The 23441-nt window shown below is 34.2% G+C and overlaps 2 protein-coding genes across 8 annotated transcripts in view; one reads left to right on the top strand and one right to left on the bottom strand.

Moving 5' to 3' along the window:
* Positions 1-23441, top strand: part of LOC105214270 (leucine-rich repeat serine/threonine-protein kinase 1) — a 24075-nt gene continuing 634 nt past the window's right edge. The window contains exons 1-27 of one of the 3 annotated variants that reach the window (XM_054236005.1): positions 1-838; positions 2815-6725; positions 7227-7372; positions 7458-7617; positions 8296-8461; positions 8540-8956; positions 9035-9303; positions 9372-9632; positions 10652-10810; positions 10887-11175; positions 11766-12073; positions 12132-12579; positions 12632-13146; positions 13206-13323; positions 14403-14584; positions 17934-18419; positions 18490-18613; positions 18669-18908; positions 19018-19683; positions 19759-20169; positions 20256-20626; positions 20879-21035; positions 21101-21419; positions 21473-21746; positions 21812-22054; positions 22127-22559; positions 22657-23366. In XM_054236005.1, coding sequence (XP_054091980.1) covers positions 7270-7372; positions 7458-7617; positions 8296-8461; positions 8540-8956; positions 9035-9303; positions 9372-9632; positions 10652-10810; positions 10887-11175; positions 11766-12073; positions 12132-12579; positions 12632-13146; positions 13206-13323; positions 14403-14584; positions 17934-18419; positions 18490-18613; positions 18669-18908; positions 19018-19683; positions 19759-20169; positions 20256-20626; positions 20879-21035; positions 21101-21419; positions 21473-21746; positions 21812-22054; positions 22127-22559; positions 22657-22875 — 7338 coding nt within the window. In that variant the 5' untranslated portion in view covers positions 1-838; positions 2815-6725; positions 7227-7269 and the 3' untranslated portion in view covers positions 22876-23366. Of the gene's footprint in view, positions 839-2814; positions 6726-7226; positions 7373-7457; positions 7618-8295; positions 8462-8539; positions 8963-9034; positions 9304-9371; positions 9633-10629; positions 10811-10886; positions 11176-11765; positions 12074-12131; positions 12580-12631; positions 13147-13205; positions 13324-14402; positions 14585-17933; positions 18420-18489; positions 18614-18668; positions 18909-19017; positions 19684-19758; positions 20170-20255; positions 20627-20878; positions 21036-21100; positions 21420-21472; positions 21747-21811; positions 22055-22126; positions 22560-22656; positions 23367-23441 lie in introns of those variants that run through there. The other 2 variants (XM_054236004.1, XM_054236006.1) reach the window with 2 other exon arrangements.
* Positions 22836-23441, bottom strand: part of LOC105214272 (glutamate receptor ionotropic, kainate 1) — a 17882-nt gene continuing 17276 nt past the window's right edge. For 4 of the 5 annotated variants that reach the window (XM_054236018.1, XM_011187609.3, XM_054236016.1 and 1 more), the window contains 2 exons: positions 23277-23426; positions 22836-23215 (listed from right to left, as the gene is read on the bottom strand). In XM_054236018.1, the coding sequence (XP_054091993.1) occupies positions 23057-23215; positions 23277-23426 (309 nt within the window). In that variant the 3' untranslated portion in view covers positions 22836-23056. Of the gene's footprint in view, positions 23427-23441 lie in introns of all 5 variants that reach the window. The other variant, XM_054236015.1, reaches the window with a different exon arrangement.

The raw sequence follows: 23441 nt of genomic DNA on the forward strand, positions 1-23441 counted from the left end.
TATTGCTGACTATTTATGGAAGACATTGCCAAAGAAGTTTGCCAAGTACTTACTTGAACCAGACATACATACTCTTTCAAGGTTATTTAGTGAAAATTATTCAAATTGTTTCATAGTAATATTAAATCTTTTAAAATTTGAAAACGCCAAATGCAGTGTCACCAATCCAGGGATGTATTTATTTTAATTCAATATTTAAAATTAGATGCACACAACCCAAGTACGCCTCGGTGGTGATTAAAATATGAAAAATAATGTAAACAAACCAAAGGTTTTCTACTTTATATACTGAGATGAAAACTTTCACCATTTCTCTTGGTTTTGCTCATTGCGTTCACACGGGGCAACGTACTCTGTCATTCCCATTGTATGAACATTTCTACAATGGTCATTCCGTTTCTTATAATTTTCTGAAATTCGCGTACACTTTGTTCACTTTAAAATACTTTTACGGAATTAATTTAAATAATTTGTATCAGTTTCAGACTTTTAATTAATATTTTTATTTTATACAAAATTTCCCATTCAGGGAAAGACAAAGCTACTTTATCTGAACCCAGTCGTATAGCTTTTCAGCCAATGCAACCAATTGTCAGAAAGTTTTGAGAGCTACTTTCTGAGTTTTGAGAGCATCGGTGTCTAGTGTACATTTTACATTGTTTGTTTGTTTCATTGAATTTTTGTAAGAAAGAAAATTAAGAAACTAGTAAATGAATGAAAGTGTTAGTTTTTGTTAGAAGTTCAAACCACAAGAGCTAAGATTTTAATATTGTCTTAATTGGGAACAAAAGGACTCGTTTGGATCAATAAAAAATGAGTGAATCTGATTCAGATGCAGGTATGTTACATTTTCGCCTGTGAAGTAGTTCGTAGTTCCACCACGTAGTTCATTTCTTATTAATAACAATAAATATGAAATAAAAACATTACAAAACTATGTACAGTGAGTAACTTTAATATCAAGACAAGACCAAATTCGACGGTTTCCCCCTATTTCGGGTCCAACGAATCGAACTGGATCATTACTTTTTTGAGTTACAATCATGGTTTCATACAAACATTTTTGTTGAAGTTTTTCATCAAAGTGGCCCATTGTAAGAGAAAGGGACATTTTTCTTCGGTCTCTAACTTTTTTAATGTTGACTTTTTTGGTAAACTTTCTTTGGCAAAGCTTCTCAGAATAAGTCCGTCTTTAAGTTCAAAATCAATGTTTTTTGTGTCCCTATAGCCATTATGTCGAAAAAACTGAAATTTAATCAATTTTTTTTGCATTGCGTGCAAATGGTATTTGACACCCAATCTACGTCTCTTATAACGGGCAAATCGAAATATTCCTCGTAGATGCCGGCAGTTCCCGAAGATATTTTGCGTCTACTCCGAGGCTTGCAAATTTTCCACATACGTAGCAGAACAACGATAAGCCAATTGGACACTTATTCATTTTAATTTATTTTCTTAATATACAAGGCACTAAAACAATGTTCTTTCCGCGAAGTCAAAGTCAAATTAATTACTGCAATCTATGCTTAGGCAAGCATTTAACGTTTCTTTCAAACGTTACTTGTTGTTATTTCTTATCAGTGCAGTGGTTAAAAGCTTGACTCATTGCTTGCTGATTTGTGTTGGACATTGATAGATGAGTCTTATTAAATTTAATTTAAATATTGTGTACAAATTTATTATACTTATTGATAACACTTATAAGATACAAAAAAAATAAAACAGCACACAAACATAGTTAGTGTAGCTTTTTTAAAAAATACAAATTTTGTTAAGTTTTTTTCTAATGGTTAGTTTGCTCAGAACGTTGTCTCTGCTTAAGTTTCTTACTATTACAAGATGTCACTTAATGTATAAGTATCAAAGGGTAAATTAAAATATTGACGAAAAAACATTTAAAAAAAATTGATTAAATTTCAGTTTTTTCGACATATTGGCTATAAGGGCACAAAAAACATTGATTTTGGGGTTTACAGTCATCTAAGAACTTAAAGACGGACTTATTCTGAGGAGCTTTGCCAAAGAAAGTTAGAGGCCCAAGAAAAATGTGCCTTTCTCTTACAATGGGCCACTTTGATGAAAAACTTCAACAAAAATTTTTGTATGAAACCATGATTGTAACTCAAAAAAGTAATGATGCAGTTCGATTCGTAGGACCCGAAATAGGGGGAAACCGTCGAATTTGGTCTTGTCTTTTTTTTTTTGAAAAAAGCACTTTAAGTGCGGATAAAATGGTTAAAATCAATAATGAAGTAAAATTTTTGAATGCCAAAGTGGAGTTTTATATTTTAGCTAAGAATATATGTACATATCAAACATTTTTTGTTGGAATAAAACTACAAAATAATTTAAAGTAACAAAACAGTCAAAAATACACGCAACTTTAATATTAGGTTTTTTTTTTTATAAATGAATAGAAAACCGTTTTATTTTTTCCAGTTTTAAGTACTTTGTGTTATTGTCTGGTTTTTTATAACTTCGCTCAAGCGATCTGACATATTCGATATAATTTTTAATACGCTTTTATTAGCTCCACTTGTATGTACCTTTGTATGTTTTTAACTTTTTCCACTGCAAGAAGGCGATTAACTCAGCAAAAAGATGCGCTTAAAAGTATGCAACATATGTGTATAAATAAATATCCATAAAGAAAGTGTACTTTTATAGAAAAGCTGTGCATACTTATATAGCGGGGTATTTAAAATGCAAGGACGCACTTAACAAAAATGTGTAATAACATAAATGTAAAAAATAGAAATATGTTTCATAATTTATTTTTTCAGCATATATTAAGAATTATTTTTAATTTTTTAGCTTGATGTGGTTTAACCCTAGAAGGGTACGGTTAAATTGTAGGCGCTTATAGGTACCGATGAGTAAATTTTATAAATCAAACAACACCATTCAATGCTTGCGGCAGCCGACTTATGACAGAGTGGGACAAGCACTGCTAGTGGCTTGACTTTCAGTGGGGCCAACCTGCTGATTTACGAATAAATCTATTTCGTATGTGAGTAAATTTTACTCACAATACCCTTCTAGGGTTAAAAGCGTGTTTTTTAGTTTTTTAAACTATATTTATTAAAATGTAATTATTGCCTATTTATACCATTCTTCTTGGAGCCGTGTTTTTAGTGCGGTGAGAGATGAAACCGGGTTTTGACGCAACGCCTGTCCAATTCACTCCATAATTTTTTGATTGGATTTATGTCACCACGATCTTTGGCATTCTTGCCTGTAAAATGTTCGGAGAGGGATGGAGGTGGCAGAACAGGTAGACGATTCGACATTCTGCATAATTAATGACGAAGCCCCTACCAGAATTATGGGCACTTGCAGCAGTTCGCCGGACATCACCACTGCCAGCGGTGGTCTGATAAATTGCATAACCTGGCGACCTATGGTAACAAAATCCTCAAGTCGCTAGGCGGTAGCACTTGGGGAAAGGACAAAGAAACGTTGCTGGCCACTTACCAAGGCTATCGGCCGGCCGGTCATAAATTACGCAGCACCGGTATGGTCGCCTGGATGCAGCGGCACACAACAGAGGAAGATACAAACGTGTCAGAATACCGCACTCCGGACATCTACAGGATGCCTCTTGACGTCACCAGAAGCACATTTGCACAATGAGGTCATTATGCTGCCTAATAAGGAGCACAATGAACTGCTTACCAAACAGTTTCTACTAGGGTGCTTTCGTAGAAATCACCCATGTAGTCACTTGCTGGAAGCAGAACCGCCCCCCAGGTGCATCAAGAGGTCACTCTTACAATACGTCGACGATCCAGAACAATACACCGACCAGACTGCGGACGCAGACAGTTTCAGACAAGCTCTAAACGCCATTCACAGTGGAGCTATTAACACCTTCCTTGCTCCCTTCCAGTGAATGGCGTCCTTGGAACCAAACCACCACCTTTAGTAAAGCTCGAGTTGCTGCGTCAAAGCGGAGTGACCCTTGCGCAACTTCGATCTGGATATTGTAGCAGGTTAAACTCCTACTTATCCACACTGAACCCCGACATACAAAATATATGTCCTGCATGCAACGAGTCCCCGCATGACACTAACCACCTTTTTGCATGCCCAACGAACAATACTCATGTAACACCCCCTTCCCTTTGGTCCGACCCCGTCGAAGCAGCATGCTTCCTGGGCCTCCTGTTACCTCGACGACAACTAGATTTATACTTTCCTTTTCGGCAGGGATAGATAATCGCTACAACAACAACGCCAATCATTGAGTATAGTATCAGATTGAACACTCCAAGCTTAAAATAAAGATAAAATACATTAGTATTGTGGACTATCAATGAACTAATTGCTAGCGGACGATTTTTTGAATTGAACTCTTTATTTCTTGGTAAATTTGGGAATCTATTCATTCCCTGTGCAGTTTTACTTAATAAAGAATTCATAATATTTACGCAAAATATATTAACTTTGTTTTATTAAAAATTGGTTTGATAATATATGATCAATTAATTTTTTTCATGATAATTATAATTTCGGCATCCACATTAAAGCGCCGCTTATTTATATTAAAGCAAGCATTATTTTTATGCTCTCATAACATCTTGCACATAATATAATGTTATATTCACCCAATGGTCGTTTGTAATACCTAAAACTAATCGAGATACACTGGTGGAAGTATTTTGTCGTTTCTCTTTGTAGATTAACGAAATTTAACTTTTATTTTATTTGACATTTTTACCTTTTTTCTATCTTTGTTGTAATTTACACATATTCTACCCCTTTATTCAGAAAATCGGTCCGTCACCAGATGATGCAACCCACGTACAATCGAATAAAACTTTCGGTCAAATCCAAACACGTTTGGATAGTTTTTCCTTGGTTTCATCCGACCAAAGCACGTTTCTCCAATTTCGACGAACTAAGTGTGTAGGTGTCTGGCAAATGTTAGCCTTTTTTGTATATTAATTTTACTTAAAAAGGGTACGTTTGTAGAACTGCTTCCAAATAATCACATTTTTTGAAGTTAGTCCCGGACCGAACGACTTCCATTTGAATATTAAATTAATTCTTCAAGTCATTTAAATGTATGAGTATCCTGGCGTAATGTAGTAACATCTTGTAGAAACTGATTGCGATTTTGTTCTTCCTTCCTCTAGTTTCGGGTTCTTTCACATAGTGAAGGGCATTAAATACCTTTATCCTTAGATCAGTCCATGATATTAGCTATTTACATCGTAACCCGATATATAATTTGACGTCTATAGTCTTAATCTGGAGAATCCTTATATCCAACCTATTTTAACCCTGATCGTATAATCATATACCATGTTAAATGTTATAAAAATGAATTAAATGCTTGCTGTTGCTTAAATAATTTTATTGTAATTATTTTTAAGCGTTAATATGATGTGTCAAAATCACCACTCAGTTGTCTTTTTGCTAGTTTTCCATTATTTACTTTTTCGTAGTTTCGCTCTTTGCGAGAGCTTTTAACAGTGCAGTAATAAAAGCGTTACTTCTACCCTGAACAACTTCAGTTTGTTTCTATTGATTTTTCAAAGAATAGCTGTCAAACTAGTCTCTATTTTTCGTTTATTATAGTTTTTTTGGTGACATATGAATATTAGTGAATTAGAAAATCCGTAGTCTATAAAGTAAACCAAACTGTTGATATAAATAATAATATTTCAGATAGACACGCCTATATGCTAGAACGCAGTGGTGATTTGGTAGTGTTTAATTTAATTTTTAAAATAAATAGGATCATTTCACATTAAATGTTAATTCTATGCCATGTTTACATTAATATTATGTTCCAATTAAATTTACTTAGGTTCTTGGCTTTATAAAGAACCCCAAATAAAAGACATCCTTTTTAATAAATTGTAAAATGTGAGATAAATTGGACATAATTGAAAGAACCTATAGTTGTTAAAATAAAAAATTACAATGACGGAAATAATTTATAACTTCAAATTAAAATATAAAATCCCTAACTATAAATCAAAATGAGCTGAAGATTGCAAAAAAGGCTTTAAAAATATGGAAAACCGCCTCATTTGGTGCGGAAAAATAAAGAGTTTCATCTATTTAGTCTTGCCATAAATTCTGTTGCAAAGTTTTGCTTGAAAATGCATATAGCGAGGAGTATGTTTGTATGCACTGTTTACTCATACATATAAACAATAGTGGTGAGCTAAAGAAAATCGTATTGCAGTGATTCTTTCAAATAAGTGTCGTTCGAACTATTTCAGCCATAAGAACAGTTCGTGAAGGCATTCGTAAAAATCCCCATAGAAAACAGAAATTATGTCAAAGGAAATGGATATATCGACCAGATCAATATCAAAACTTATTTGAGATGATTTCATATAAAAGCCCACGACGGTCAACTGGTCATCATCTGACAACGGGCTTCAATCAAATAAGGATCAGTTGCAAACTGCTTCTTCAGTGGCACGCGATTATTTGGAGACAAAATCTACGCAAAAACTTCCAAACACGCAAAAAAGGTTAATCCAAGGGTTCAACTTGATCACCATCCATCTGTTGTAATGGTTTGATGGTCCTGTAAAGGCCTTACACCTCCTCGCTTCTGAAAAAAGGGGCAAAAGTGTACAGGATGTTTCAGAAATTTTGAGATTCTTAATTTTTTTAGCAGCGTCGTCAATACGAATAGAAGTTGGGCGTGTCGCTATTGATCAATGGCCGAATCGTTTGAGGTCTTGTGTGAAAATCGAAAGGTGACCATTTCAAATAAAATTTTGTACATCGCTCACTTAATATATGCATTATTAAATAAAATAAAATTATTATAGATTCATGTTTATAATGGCCTAAACTGGTCACAGATATTATGGCAGCACTAAATATATACATATGTATCGCCAATAAGTTGAAGCTCAAATTGCCAAAAAAAACTAAACATATTCGTCATATAGTCTTTTTATTGTTTTTCTGATTTAATAAAGTATAATTTATAATATTTTTAGATTAAAAAATAGATACAATATATTTTTAGTGACGTTTCGTAGTATAAATTTCTTTAACATCATCATTGTGTTTACCTATAAAAATACTTTTCATATAGATATATTAGAATTTTAAGTTATGTCGTTTAAATCCTGAATGGGTGTTAATATCCCATAATCCCTATCAAATCCTATCTGGTTTTGGTATAATTTGAAGATGTGTTTTATATGTAGGTATTTTTATATTCATGGACTATTTATACATTGTTCTAGTTTGATCATATTTGGTAAAAAATATCTTCTTATCGTCTGTAATATGCCATGGCATTTTGTTGATAAGCCAAAACCTGGCACTGAAACCGCTTTGGAAGCCTGCGATTATTTCGTGGATGAAGTCATTGAATTTTCACACTCCTTAGGTAAAACAAAACTCTACAAATCTTTACGAATGTGAATATTTAATACTTTCTTTTTATTTTTAATTATCTTTCTCTATATTTTCAGATGCGCGCGAGCAAGTTCGAATGATAAAGCATCGCGAATTACGTCACGCAGTACTAAATGGCGATGAACGTACTGTTTGTGTGCTTTTGGAAGCATTAGGTGCTGAAAGACATGTTGTAACGAATATGGCGCCAGCTGGAGCTAGCACGTTGCTTTATCTGTAAGTTTTACGTACATAGAATTTATATTAAAATATGTTTGCTTAAAATTGTACTTTTTTAAGTTCAGTGCGATTAGTTATGTTAATTTCTCACGGAACGGCAAGTATTTAAGAAGTTGGTTTAGTACATATACCGAGGTAGTCAAAATTATTTACACATCGGACGTTTTTTACAAGTTTCACAGAAAAAGCTTTTGCTTTTTCAGAGGCAGAGATATAATTTTCTACTGGTTGAGGAGGCATCCAACACCACTGAAACCATTTCGGCAGAAAAATCATACTCGGCGAGTTTTTAGTTTATCCACATTGGTGGTATTGGCCATGTAGTTCAAAACACTACTTACTTTTCCATTGATGCTTGCTATGAACAGTGACCACTATACTGTGTAGATGTTCATGTACATTTTCGTTATGTAATTAATCCAATGCTTTTTTTATTTTGTATAACAATGTGCATAATATATCTCCGATATTTAAGGAATCAAATTTAGGAGAATTAAGTTATGAAACATTATAAATGCAAATTCTGAGAATATTTGTCGGGATAAATTTTGTTTAAAGTCCTTTAAACAAAAAGATCATGCATCAGTTTATTTGCTATTGTACAGGTTTTATTTTGTTGTTTGTGCCATGCTGCATAACCTGCGAACCCTTTCAACTCGGATTTTAATATTTTAGGGCTTCACAAGCTGGGTATGAGGGTATCACCAATCGTCTTTTAGATGCAGGAGCCGATGGTCGCTCACATGCTGTTACGAAATATTCGCCACTTTATGTTGCTGTACATCATGGACATTATAATATAGCAAAATTAATGTTGGAACGATTCCCGGAATTGATACAGGTATATTTAATTTAGTTTTCGCCTATAATTACGCATGCATACACAAGAACATCATTGATTAAATGTGAGTTTTTACAGCAATCTACGGTTGAGCGCTGGCTGCCGATTCATGCTGCCTGCATTAACGGTCATATTTCATTACTAGAGTTGCTAATAGAATTTAAATACCCACAATATTTGTATACTATTTATCGCGATGTTGAAGGTAAATGGGAGTGGTACTTACCTTTCGATCCAAATGCGCAAGATGTAACAGGCCAGACCAGCCTTTATATCGCCAGCATTCTAGGTAACAAGGCATTGGTAAATTTGTTACTTAGATGGAAAGTGAAATGTCATAAAATAGTATCTAATGAAGTTGGCGGAAACGGAAAGGAAGCTACGCGAAATTCTAGTACCAGCAGTACCCCCATCACGCCTACTCGCAAGCGTATTTCATTTGGAATTCAGGCAATTATGTTAAAATTAAATATAACTGGGGAAGACGATAATCGGGTTAGTGTAAGTAATAACAATTCGATATAAATAATGCAAAGAAGTTGCTCTTTTTTTACATGATTAATTATTTAATAGGAAGAGAAGGAATCTGAAATATGTCCCATTAATTTAAATTTACTTTGCGGGGCAGCACGTGAAACTGCCCTCTTAGCAGCAGTGCGCGGTGGTTTTGTTGACGTTGCCAAATTGCTACTGGAACATGGGGCAAATCCCAATATTTTAGCCAAACCAGTTGAGGATCAAAATGATCCAAAATGCATAGAGGAAATATATGGGCTAAGTAATGTGCCAATTGCGGAGGCGTGTAAACAGCATTCATTACCAATGCTTGAATTGCTTTTAAAGTAAATTTGTACTAACTACATATACCGTAACAAATATTTATTAAATGTTTTCATGTTCTTCCTCTCAGATATGGAGCTCGCGATGAAAATGGCACGGCGTTAAGTGTGGCCATTACATCGGAAGATGAAGTAATATTGAATCGCTTACTTGCCCAGCGTGTGCATCCTGATTCCGATTATAAAATTAACAAAAAGGAGCTCCCAGCACCTATTGATGTAAATGCTTTTCTACCATCAGCAGCAAATATCTCGTATAGCGCAATGTTTCCCAATGTACCAACTATTATAGATTGGCATAATAATTCAAATGTTCAGTTGTCATTTGTGCGGTGAGTCTGAAGAGTACATATTTTACTCATTTTACTATATTTGTATGATGTGAAAATTTAGTTGCTATTGTTGTTATAGCGATAACATAGACCCTGATTGAAGGGGATACGAACAATTTAACGGGAGGCCCAGGAAGCAAACTATTTCGACTGGATCTGAGCATAAGTAGAGGGGTGTTAGATGAGTCTGTTCGGTTGAGGTTGAAATGGTTGTTGGTTTATTTGATATGCCGCGGCCTAGTCTGAATAAGTAACATTTTAATCTGCTACAGTATTCCGATCGAAGTTGCGCAAAGGTCACAGGTGAGGTTAGCAGGTGAGAGTGTAATGCTCCGCGCAAGAAAACTCTGTTAGTTAAAAGAGGTACGAAATTTGGAAGTTAAACAGTAGCGTTGACTGGGCAGCATCCTGCGGAATCTTCTGCTTAATTCTTCTTAACTTAGAGCTTTACTTTGAAATAATACGCATGAATATCGACCGCTTAGGAGGAAGTGTTTTTGCTCTATATTTTTAGTACCGTTGTGATTGCAAACAAGATACCACGCTGAGGAACAGCAAAAAACTCCGATTAGATCGTCGAAATAACAGTCCATCCTTATTATCAAGTCAACATTTCTTATGAGAAATCTTTGTCGCTATATCCGTTTTTAACTTATTATCGAAAGTAGATAGATGTCTGTCCGTAGGCTGTAAAAAGTTCCTTAAATATTATATGGTGTGTATATATACTGATTTTTCGTTATTACTAATGTTAGTACCATTGTTTTTTTGAATATTAAATTAGAGGAAGTGGGCAAATTGATTTCCATCGAGCAACAATGTTTGATACCGTCTTCAATAATATTATAATATTCAAAGCTCATAAAAATTCAAATATTACATCCTTGGCTGTTACCTTAAAAGATGCACAATAATCGCCATATAATGAATATAGGAATTAAAATATGTATATGATTTAAATATATACTATATATAACTTGAATTCATAAGAAAATAGTTCTGACTTTATTTTATTGCAGTGTTAATTGGCTGGTAAATGGTGTTCTAAAATTGAATCCCAAACTTCAAGGACATCCCATGGTAAATGATATCACATTGACTGCCATAACGCGTATAGATTTTTCTCATAACAACATCTCCATTATTCCGCTGGCAATTTTTAAATTAGTTAGCTTGAAGTAAGTATCTTAATGATTTTCAGTATATTACAGCCAGGATAAACTATTGATTTTTTATATTGCGCCTATTCAATAGATATTTAAATATCGCACAGAATAAAATTTCCAGTTTACCTTCGCCTGAGCAGTCACCTAATAGCGTGAAATATTCGTACAATTGTCCTGTACTTGAAGAGCTCTTCATACAGGATAATCGATTAGTAACAATTCCTACGGAAATATTTCACTTACCATCACTTGCTATTTTAGATATTTCAAATAACAAACTTCAAGAAATGCCGTTTGATATGTGGAAAGCGCCAAAGTTGCGTGAATTGAATATAGCTTTTAATTTACTCAGGGACTTGCCAGTACCTCCTATGCAGGTAAATATATATATTTTATTATTATTATTATACTCTTGCAATATGTTACACATATTAGTGTAATAGTAATAGTTTTATTTCCGTAACGGTTTTTGCTACATCTAAAATCATTGAGATAGTATGTATACATGTACATCAAAATGGTCAGGAAATAAATAGTAATTTAGCGTTGTGAGTTTCAAAACAACAACTCTAACGATATGTAGATAGTTTGGATAATAGTAGGTAAATATATATGTATGTATATTTTAATGAAAATTATATAAAAAAATAATGATATTTTTTACTGAAATTAGTACCCTCAAATAGATCAATAAGCAATCTGGAAAATCTGTTATATCTGTTATGTAATGTATTGTTTTGAAAAGACATGCATCGGTGCATCGTGGCACCGTTCGCTTCTAGGTTAATTTTGGTGAAAAAATATGATATCGTTATTGACCCTAGCTTTTGTATACATACGTTGAAATTATTTATAACTTATATTCTATATAAATATATGTTCTACGGAACTTTTGTAAAAAACACTGGAAATTTGCATTCATTTAGTTATTCCTAATTTTTTATTTATTTAATTTTATTTTTACCAGACTCTAATATCTCATCTCAGCTCGGAAAAGTTTGAATCAGAATCATTATTCAAAACTGATTCTTCAAATGAGAATAATTCTAAACAACGACACTTAGTTTTTCAACAGCTGATACATCGTAACATTTGGTCTAATTCGTTAGAAATAACTGACAATGAAATGAAGTGGAATAAATCTAAACAAGAAGAGGGATTTTCAAAGTTAAATAGCTTAAATATAGCCAACAATCTTTTTACCAGCATACCAGTAGTATTACCTTGTTTGGCGGCCAATTTAACTCGACTTAATATATCATATAATAGCTTAAGGTAAATACAAAAAATTATAAAGTCATATTTTGCGATAAAGTCTTTTTATTTATCGTAGATCAATGGGTCATGTTACAAGTTATCCTTCAACACTCAAACAATTGGATTTAAGTCATAATGAAATTTCTTGTTGGCCAAGTTTGCCGCGCATCACCACTGAATCAGACCCACATTTGTTATGTTATAGTTTTATAGAGCAGCCCATTGCTGCATCCGCTGATGATGCAACTTCATTTGTTAAACCCGTGGTTAGTGGTAAAACGACTACATTTCGTAGCACAGTCCTTAAAAGTGTTTGTCAACATCGTCGTCATTTGAGACTTGAGTCTTTGCGTACTTTAATATTAGCGGACAACCTCCTGACACGTATACAGTTATCCACTGATGATGTCACTACACTTTTTAATGAATCTGACGATGCAGATTGGAGTGTTGTGGGTGTAACCAAATCTAAATTGATATTCCCAAATCTATCTATGCTGGATATTAGCAATAATTGCTTAAAGGTGAGTTTAATTTGGTTAAATATGTACATTTAATGCTTTACATATTCAACAGGAAATTCCTACTTCATTACACGAGTTAAATGGACTTAGTGTTCTGAATATAAGTGGCAATGTGAATATTACCGATCTACCACCACATCTCGGCCTTCTTTCCCGTTTGTGGAATTTAAACACACGTGGTTGTCTCCTTCAAGAGCCTCTCAAATCAATGATTGAAAGTAAAAAGTATAAAACAATGGATATTATTGGTTATTTGAAGTCTATTTATGAAAATTCCGTAATTTACGCTCGTATGAAGCTAATGGTAGTAGGCGTACAAGGTATTGGGAAGACGACCCTACTAGATCTGCTTAGACAGGGTGGTGGTTCACAGAAAACACGCGCTTCGGAGAATCATTGGACTAAACGTATGGGCCATAGGCGTAATACCTCTAAATTAAATAATAAAGGAAATATTTCCACTGTTGGCGTTGATATTGGGACTTGGATATGTGAAAGAGGCAAGAAAGCGCCGGGATCTCATGGGCCAGTAATATTTCGAACTTGGGATTTCGGTGGGCAAAAAGAGTACGTATATTCATAGGAATATTTTAATGGAGTCATAAAATATTTGAATGATTTTAAAGGTATTATGCAACACATCAGTACTTTTTGTCGAAACGCAGTTTGTATTTAGTACTTTGGAAGATAACTGATGGTCACAAAGGACTTTCAGAAATTCTTCAATGGTTAGGAAATATACAGGTATGTATAAAGTTTTCATTTCGTTTTCGATTATACCATTATTACTTCGATATTCTCTTCAAATTTATGGTTTTTTGGTAATACTATATGCCGATAAAATATAATTGTCATATAAAACTGTTCGTGCTATATTCTATTTCGATATTTATATGTTTTAAAGTGAAAGAATATGATGAAATTTAAAATGCTGTCATATGGGAATGCTGCCATAGACGTGGTTATTTTACGATTTAACCCTTTTCGTAGCTGTAACAGTTTGCGAGTATATAAAAAAAACCTATTTAGGGCGGGCTACGCCCACTTTCCCAAAAAATATACAGTGGAACTTCCATAACTCGAAGATCTCCATAACACGAAATTTTGAATTGGCAATAGCGTGTAGAAATCAAATTTCATACAAATTTGCTTCCATAACTCAAAATTCCATAACTCGAAGTTCTCCATAACTCGAAATCTTAAATTGGCAATAGAAGTAAAATTTTATAAAATCGGACTTTTCGACCAGGGCATAAAACAAAATTAAAAATTCTACTATCAAGGAACAAATTAAAGGATTCCCTATATTCGCATGGAGGCGAACAAAAAATATCATATTACACTTGTAGATTTCATAAATCGTCTAACAAAGGCATGAGATACAGACGTCAAGGGCCAAACAATAGCAAACTGCAACAAACAAAATTACAGAATACATGTTTTAATGTATTTAAATAATACTGTTTGCGAAGTAAATAACTAAAACTGTAAGTAATTAAAAATGGGCTTCCTGCGAAAGTTCCATGGTAACTGATTTATTACAGACACAGTTTTCTGAAGCTATATAGCTATAGTAAGAGATAATAATATTCTAAATTTATAAGATAGTCCAAAGTAAAAGCTAAATTAACTAAACTTCAATTTTGCAGAGTAGTCGGTTGTTTTGGTAAAAATATTAACCGTCCCTCTTAGCCTTTAAAGAATAACTTTTTATAGTTACTCGTAAATAAACATTATCACTAAAATTTTGACAATTTATAAACTCTTATGTATAATTTTTATACTTTAACTGTATTGAACTGACGTTTTTTTTCCTTTTTCAGGCTCGCGCACAAAATTCTGCCGTAATTATTGTTGGTACACATTTCGATGCCGTCGGTGAAACTTTTTCCGCACAAAAAGCTGAGGAATTGCAGCAAATTATACGCGAAAAATTCATTGCCATACCAGACGCTGAAAAAATCGGTCTCCCACGTGTAATTGACTCAATAGAAATTAGCTGCCGGTGAGTACAGAAACTCCTAAATTTTACATAATTATAGTCTGAATAGTCTGCAAAAGCTCAAAAGTGAACAATTAATAACATTATTGTGACGCATTAAATCTAGTCGATCCCATTAAAGAAAAGGATCGAAATTGAATAAATTGGATACATGAACGAAAAACTAGAATTTGACAAACTTCCAAACCGATTTCATTTATGTATATTCAGCGCTATAATTATCACATTTCGATTAGGAACAAATGTTCACTCAATTTTATTAAAATATCGAACCAATACAAATAATAAATAAAGTAGGACCAATAATCACTTGAACCGACGGACGGACAGATATGCGGAATTCAATTCGTCTCTTCATCCTAGTCAAAGTGTACTGAGATATCCTGCTTACGACTGATATACATATCGTTCATTTACATGAATAGTGTCACAACTCAAAAAACACGATTTAAGTTGAGTATGCAAAAATGTGCGTAATATCATATGCAGGACATATATTGAGTATTTCGTGGTTTAGTCTGAATAAGTAGGAGTTTAACCTGCTACAGTATCCAGAACGAGAAACGATGTAACTCGAGCTCGGTGTCTGTGATGGGTGGTGTTTTATCTCCAAGTACGGGGAGAAGTCGATGAAGGTGTTAATGACTCCTCTGTGAATGACGTTCAGTGCTTGTCGAAAGTCTGTTGCATCCGAAGTCTGGCCGGTACAGTCCTATATGTCGTCGACGTATTTCAGGAAGGTACTATTGATGGCTCTGGGAGGCGGCTTGGCTTACAGTAGGTGATTTCTACGAAAGCATTCCAACAGAAACTGTTTGGAGAGCATTTCGTTATGCTCCTTCACAGGTAGCATACGGGCCTGATTGTGAAGGTGCTCAACCGGAGACATCAAGAGGCAACCTGTCTCTGTGATAACTATTTATTTTTATACTGTCGCAACAAAGTTGCTAAGAGAGTATAATAGATTTGTTCACATGACGGTTGTTTGTAACACCTAAAACTAAAAGAGTTAGATATACAGTCATATATACCAAAGTGATCAGGGTGACCAGACGAGTTGAAATCCGGATGTCTGTCTGTCTTACTAAAAGTGCGTTAACTCACGAACGAAAAACGTCAGAAACATTAAATTTTATAGAAGAAATAGCAGAAAGAAGCGGTATATAATATTTTCTTGACACCCCGATGACACGTGTGGAAAACAACGACAACTTCCCATATAAATCAATTTTGAATTCCATCTTAATCCTTCACATTATAATATATACATAAGGAACCAATGAAGATAGCGAAATAAAACTTTGCACAAATACTCTAGCGCCCATAGAATATATGATCTGTGGCATCACTTGTGAAAAAATTGTCGAAATCGGACTATAACTTTTCAATGCCCCGGATATCGAATATGAAGAACTCCGTGCCTTATGGTAATTTTTCACCGAAAATGTCGGTAAATCTCTCACATGTCTTAATTTAATTCAGAGGAAATATTTTTCTTCTAATGTACCAGAAATGGTTAAAATCGGGTCATAACTTCCCCTTCTCCTCCCATATACCTAATATTCGGGGTTTCAAACTTTACTATATATGTATATGCCGAATTGTGTGTTATCTTAATAAAAATATAGCAATAAATTGCGAGAGTATAAAGTGTTCGGTTGAACTTAGCGTTTCCTTACTTGTTAACTATGATATTTATTATTTTGATCTAGAAAGTTTTAAATTTTACATTTTTAATACAGCACTAGTCGGTGCGGTTAACCTGTTTCTAGCTAGGTTTGCCATCAACATGACCATGAATATTCAACATATAAGTAGTTGCCTATGGAGAAAACAGGGATTCTCTAAATTTAAACCCAAATAGACATTGCTTGGATTTTATACTTTTTATGTTAAACGAATTGGAAATTGTAGCCTTATGAAGGGTGCGTAGATTTTTATTGTCTTCAACCAAAAAACCATAGCGTCCCGGTTTTTACACTCTCGCAAAAATGTTGTTAAAGAGTATTATAGTTTTGTTCAGATAATGGTTGTATGTAGCACCGAAAACTAAACGAGTTAGATATAGGGTTATATATACCAAAGTGATCAGGATGAAGAGTGGAGTTCAAACCCGGATGTCTGTCTGTCCGTCCGTCTGTGCAAGCTGTAACTTGAGTAAAAATGAAGATAGGAAGGTTATTTTCGAAGATGGCCAAAATCGAACCACTGCCACGCCCACAAAATGGCGAAAACCAAAAACCATAAAACCAAGAACTATAACTAAGCCATAAATAAAACTATGAAAGTAAAATTTGGTATAAAGAATCGCACTATGAAGGGGAGGATGTAATTTTTTTTTGGAGAAGTGGGCCAGGTCCGCCCTCTACTAACTTTTTTGTACATATCTCTTAAACTACTTAAGCTATATCAACAAAACTTTCTAGAATCGTTTCTTTTAGGTACCATCTTATACAGTCCAAAAATGGAGGAAATCGGATTATAACCATGTCCTCCTCCCATACAAAGTTATGTTGAAAACAACTGAAAATGCTTTAATTCAGTAAGGGAAAACACTAGATACCTTAAATTTCATTATATAGAAGGTACGGAATTGGTCAAAAAATTATGGGTCAAAGACCATATCTCCGAAACTACTCGACCAATATCAATGAAAATAGGTAACATTTGAAGTCGATCTGAATAGTTTACTTTACAATATGTAAAGTAAGCACTAGTGAAAATATCGGAACAGAACTTGGCATAAATACTGCATTTATAGTGTGGCAGCCCCATATACCTAATATTAGGGTTTCCAGGGTATGTGGGTCAAATTGTATAATATTAATAAAATTAAATAAATAAATTGCGAGAGTATAAAATGTTCGGTCACGTCCGCTATGTTCGGTTCCTTCCTTATTTTTTCAATTTAAATAAAAAAAATTGGAAAATTTAACCTTTAGTGTCAGTGTCAATTGAATTAAAAGACATTAGACATTCTTGGCAACAACTGTTGTATCTCGTCAATTTGGTTGTGAACAATAGATCAGGAATTATCTGACAGTTTAATGCATTGCGTATGTGGTTGCAGTTCTTTTTTACAATTTCCGATATATATATTTTTTTTGGACAAAGTTTATTAAACAAGTATTTAAGTTTTTGGTATTGGATTATTACTTAATTTGCTTCATGCCGCCGACATTTATTTAGTATGCCTGTCTGTCTGGAGGTCTGTCGGTGTCTTGAATAAATTTTGAGTTGCCATATAATTGGAACCCTATTTGTACACAGTTTTATTTAAGTATATTTATTGATATTGTTATCCTTTTTGTAATACTTCGTTTCTATAACACTTATTTGGTCTTATAAATAGTACAATGCATAATGTACGTCTATTGGCTAACATCATTTACGATACTGCCTTTATGCTGCGTTCGCCTGGGTCCAAAGAGCCATTACTGCTGCAAAAGGTACCTGCTACATATATTGCTTTGGAAGACATAGTGAGTGTTATTGCTACTAATCTACGTTCCGCTGGGGTTGATCCTGTGCTTGATGCTGAAGAATATCGTAAATGTATCACTGAAGAAATGCGCTTACATAATTATAAAAGTTTCCGTGATACTGCAGAACTTAATCAAGCAACAATGTTTTTACATGATAATGGAGTTATTTTACATTACGATGACGCAACACTACGTGATTACTACTTTCTCGATCCACAATGGTTATGCGATATGCTAGCTCATGTCGTGACAGTACGAGAAATTAATCCCTTTGCTCGGACGGGAATTATGAATATGGATGATTTGGGATTGTTGTTCCGTAACGATAAAACCCAGAGCAATAAAAACAGAAGGTATGTAAAATGTTTCTAATTAAAAAAATAAATCAAAGATTTTTCACTATTATTTATTTTTAATTGCTAGTTATATCGTAAGTCTGTTGAATAAATTTGAAGTTGCATTAACGTGGGATTCACGCACATTGCTAATACCTTCGTTGTTACCTTCTCATGAAGATTCTACAGCGAACGGAGGTACCACAATTAAAGTATAAAAAACAATCTAACATCAGTCAATTTTGAAATTAATTATGAATAATTAAGGTGTTCCAACGATCTCGTGCTCGAAACTTAAATAAAGGATGCTCAAATAAAATAGATACAAATAACCTAACATTCAAGTCACATTCGCCACATAATTGCTTTGGTTCTGATGTGGGATTACGACGTATCCTTTTAATGACATATTTTCCTTCTGGATTTTGGTCTCGCATTTTAACGAGATTGCTAGCTGATGAACAGATTATGGACGCTATAAAATCGATGTATTTGCCCGAAAATGATGTAAGTTTATAAAAGTTTTTTTCAAATACTTTTACATACCTGTTTGTATATTCTTCTAAAGGCAAACGCTTATTTGTACATTTAATATGTGTTAACTTTTTTAATCTAGAAATGCTTGGAATTTGATGTACGCACCACAGTGGACTTAGAGGCTAAATGGACTTTATGGCAAACTGGCGTTTCTTTGAACTTAGGCTCGATTTTAATTTTTAAAGTATGGGAAGTACCATTTCTCGCCACCACGACAACACAATTATTTCGAAATCCCATGAATCGCTTTAAACTCAAATTAGATGGTTTGTGGGGCGATATAAATTTATGGTCGTCTAGTATATTGGAAATATATTTTCCGCTATTTAATATTGACGTATACAAGCAAGTATCAACTGACGATCCAGTATTTGTTGCACAAATTGAACCAGATATGTCAGTGGTTTCAAAATTATTGGCGCTTGTTGTAGATCATATTGATTTATTACTTGAAGATTGGTATCCAGCGTTAGGTACTCGATTTGTTCATACATCAGAAGGGCGATTTCTTATTACTCGTCTTGCTTTATGCCCAAAATGTTTACAAAAATTAAAGAGTGACAACAGTGGTCGAGAAAATCGTGCTGCTATTAATTGTGGTGCAAGCGGTGGTGTTCCGGCAGACAGTTATAGTGGCAATAAAAATAAGCGAGCTGTAAAATTGAATGGAAGTTCTGATGAAAGCGGAATGAATTTGTTTTCAGCATATGTTAATGCTACAGAGCGGTGTGAACGATCATCAGAAGTGAGTTTTTTTCCTAATTGATGTTTTTCCGTCGGAGTTATAGTGATGCTATATATTTAACTTAAAATGTTTAAGGATTCTCTTTACCATTCGGATGCTGATTCAGGTGTGGGACCTGATTCTACCTCTTCCTCTCGGAATACATCTGTTGACGGACATCCCGTTTATAATCAACTGGAAGTAACAAGTGTCTGCTACTGTTGGATGGTTGAAGAATGTATCCTTTCGGTGTATAATGAGACAAAGATTGTTTGCCCTGTACATTTGGATATACAAATAAATTGGTTGGCTCCCGATGTAGTATTTGCTGATATACCTGACCGATACAGTATAAATTCGGATGCTATTATTAAAGGTACTCTTCTAGGCCGCGGGGCTTTTGGTTTTGTATTCAAAGCAACTTGCAAATTAAAAACTGCACGCAGCTTTAAAGCTGTAGCTATGAAAATGTTGCAGCCTGTACCACCAGGACCAAGAGCCAAAGAGGTGATTACTTTTTATTCATATGTGCTTATTTTGCAAATTAGTAAATACGTAGTTGCTTAAGTACTTAAATTTTTGATTGATTTTAGAGTGCTTTAATGGCATACAAAGTTGCTATGGGTAAATGGGATCGTGATCCACTTCAACATGCTTGTAAGGCTTACTGTACAGCACGACAAGAGTTAGCCGTTCTTCTAACATTAAAGCATCCAAATATTGTTCCCTTGGTTGGTATTTGCATAAGGCCTTTGGCGTTGGTGTTAGAACTTGCCCCAATGGGTGGTCTTGATTCGATTTTACGACAATACCGACGAAGAGGGGCACATATTGGACCGCACACGTTCCAAATATTGGTTTTGCAAGCAGCACGTGCTATCGAATATTTACATAGGCGACGTATAATTTATCGCGATTTAAAATCGGAAAATGTGCTTGTTTGGGATTTCCCAGATCCGCATAGGTAAGCTGATATTATGATTTGTGTTACTTCGGTTAGTTAATATTCCGGACATTAATTAAAATTTGTAGTAGGTGTTAATATTATACCAAAAAGGGTCCGAATAACGAATATTTAATTAATTTGGAACGAATACTAAGTTACTAATCAGAGTTTTGCCAACTTTTGAATATGTACAAAGTATAAAATGTTCGGTTTTCCCCGAAAAAGAGATAAATTAGTTATTAATTTTGTGTTAATGAATACTATTTATAGTGAAGATACCCCGCGAAATAATGTTCAAATAAAGATTGCTGACTATGGTATTAGCCGTCAAACCGCACCAAATGGATCAAAGGGTTTTGGAGGTACTGAGGGCTTTATGGCACCTGAAATTATACGTTACAATGGCGAAGAGGAGTATACTGAAAAAGTGAACATTGATTACAATCATCTGAAGAAAACAGTTTAATATTTTGTTATTGCTTTCTTCTCCAGGTCGATTGCTTTTCATTTGGCATGTTTATTTACGAAATTATTAGCTTACGTCAACCTTTTGAAGGCTACGAGTCTATAAAAGAGTGTATCCTGGAAGGTAGTCGTCCTCCTCTTACTCAGCGCGAAACGCAGTTTCCCACGTATTGCCTTGACCTTATGGTCCTCTGTTGGGATGAATTGCCGAAAAAACGTCCATCAGCTAGTCAAATTGTATCAATACTTACTGCTCCAGAGTGTATACACTTGTTAGACACAATTGCCTTGCCGCATAGTGAAAAAGTGGTTTGTGGTATATTCAATATCCTCGCAACAAATGAGGGTGGGTAATTTCTTAAATTTATTCATAAACGTAATTAAAATGTTTCACTTTAGATGGTACAACAGGTTTTGAGATTTGGCTTCCTTCCTACAATTCACGCATCGACATTCTCGATGTTTTACCATCTGGTAGTTTTTTACAAGCCAGCGCCATATATTGCAAGGATCGATTTCAAATGGATAATCCCCCAAGTTCAGATTTAAGTTATAACTCAAAGAATATTCGTTCAACCCATTCCAGTCAACATAAAACCAATATGCTTTGCTGTTGTATAATTGAAGATTGTATTTGGATTGGTGATACGGTAGGAAGTATACATTCATATAGGTATGTTCTACTTTACATGCTACTAGTTTCATCTCTACATAATGTAATAAATATTTATTTTCTAGCATCAAAAATTATGCCCACACTTTTACTTACATGCTAGATCCAGCTATAAAGTCTCCTGTTATAAGTCTAGTATATCTGCGTAAGATTGAACGTGTCGCTATAGGTTTACACAATGGTCGAGTTTTTTTAGTAGACTCTACGAAAGTACCAACCAATTGTGCTTTTGCTGAGGGTACATTCGTACTTACTGAAATTTGTTCCGGTCTTATATTGCATAGCTCATGTGCCGTGATTATTAATAAGTAAGTTATTGTCGAAATATAATTAATCGCTCATACATACGTACTAATTAATATTCTGTTCTGAATTTATAGCGAATATGAACTTTGGTGTGGTGAAATGGCCGGTAAGATTAATGTATTTCCGTTGAACAAGACCGGCGTTTGTGGTCATCAGTCATTATGCCACAGTGAAGAACCTAATATTATTGAAGATGTGAAAGTCGCTCGGATGTTCGCAACAGACGACTTTGTATTTTCTTGTCTTTATCCTGGTTTTGTTGTATATCAGTGGAATGTCTGTAATAAACGAATCGAAAATAAACTTGATTGCTCTAAACTCTTGCCTTGCTCGGAGTCCTTGAAGAGTATAGCAATCGATGAGCATTTAAGTTTGGTGAAATGTCAAATATCTGCAATGGCTTCCCATCGTAATGAATTGTATATCGGTACAACGTGGGGTTGCCTGATAATTACCGAATTGAAAACGCTGAGGCCTATTAGCGTTTTTCGTCCATATGAAAATGAGGTAGTTTATAATAATAATCAATTGTCCTTAATTTTGATACTAGTTTATTACAATAACTTAAGCTTTCAAAATAAATATATTTATTTAATAATTGCAGATAAAAAGTATTATCACTGTGCCTCATCCAAATGTTCCACTAATTGCAACTATTGGTCGGCGCTATCGTTCTTTGATAGCACGATTTATGGACATGGACAGTCCTCTGGAAGGAACCAAGTGTAAAATTTACGAGCAAGGACGCGAAGTGCGTCCTTCAGTTCGTGATATTGATAACAATATTCATGTTTTGTTATGGAGAACTAACAACTGGCCATAATTAAAAACTTAGTCCACTCAAATTGTCGAGTCTCTGATATACAGGTTTTTAGACTTATTATATTATATACATGATTATAATACCCATGTGTAATATTCAGGAAAGTATTTTTTAGATATTCATTGTTTTATTTATTTATTAAAATATAAATACAATATATGATTATATGATTTACAAAAAATTAATGCTGTAGTGATTTTTGCTCTTCCTTAGATGAATCAGTTGGAAGTGAATTACGTCCGCGAGAATATATTGAAGCAGTATTTTTAAGAATTCGGGTATGACTGTTAAAATCGAGCGCAAATTTGAATTCTTCTAGAAACACTTCTTTCATGGACAACTGAAAATATTAAAAAAACTGAATCATAACACTTGATTATATGCTGCTTTATTGAACTTACGTGATAATGCTTCGCCTTTGTGCGGATGTAAAAAAACCAGCTAACTATTCCATAAACAAATGCCAGGCCACTTCCTACTCCCAAAACTATGTAAATACCTATCAAATTTTTCATTTGTAGCTCGGTTTCTTCACTCCGTTGTTTACCGGACTAAACAAAAATAAA

The sequence above is a fragment of the Zeugodacus cucurbitae genome, chromosome 2, assembly GCF_028554725.1.
Source record: "Zeugodacus cucurbitae isolate PBARC_wt_2022May chromosome 2, idZeuCucr1.2, whole genome shotgun sequence".
NCBI lineage: Eukaryota > Metazoa > Arthropoda > Insecta > Diptera > Tephritidae > Zeugodacus > Zeugodacus cucurbitae.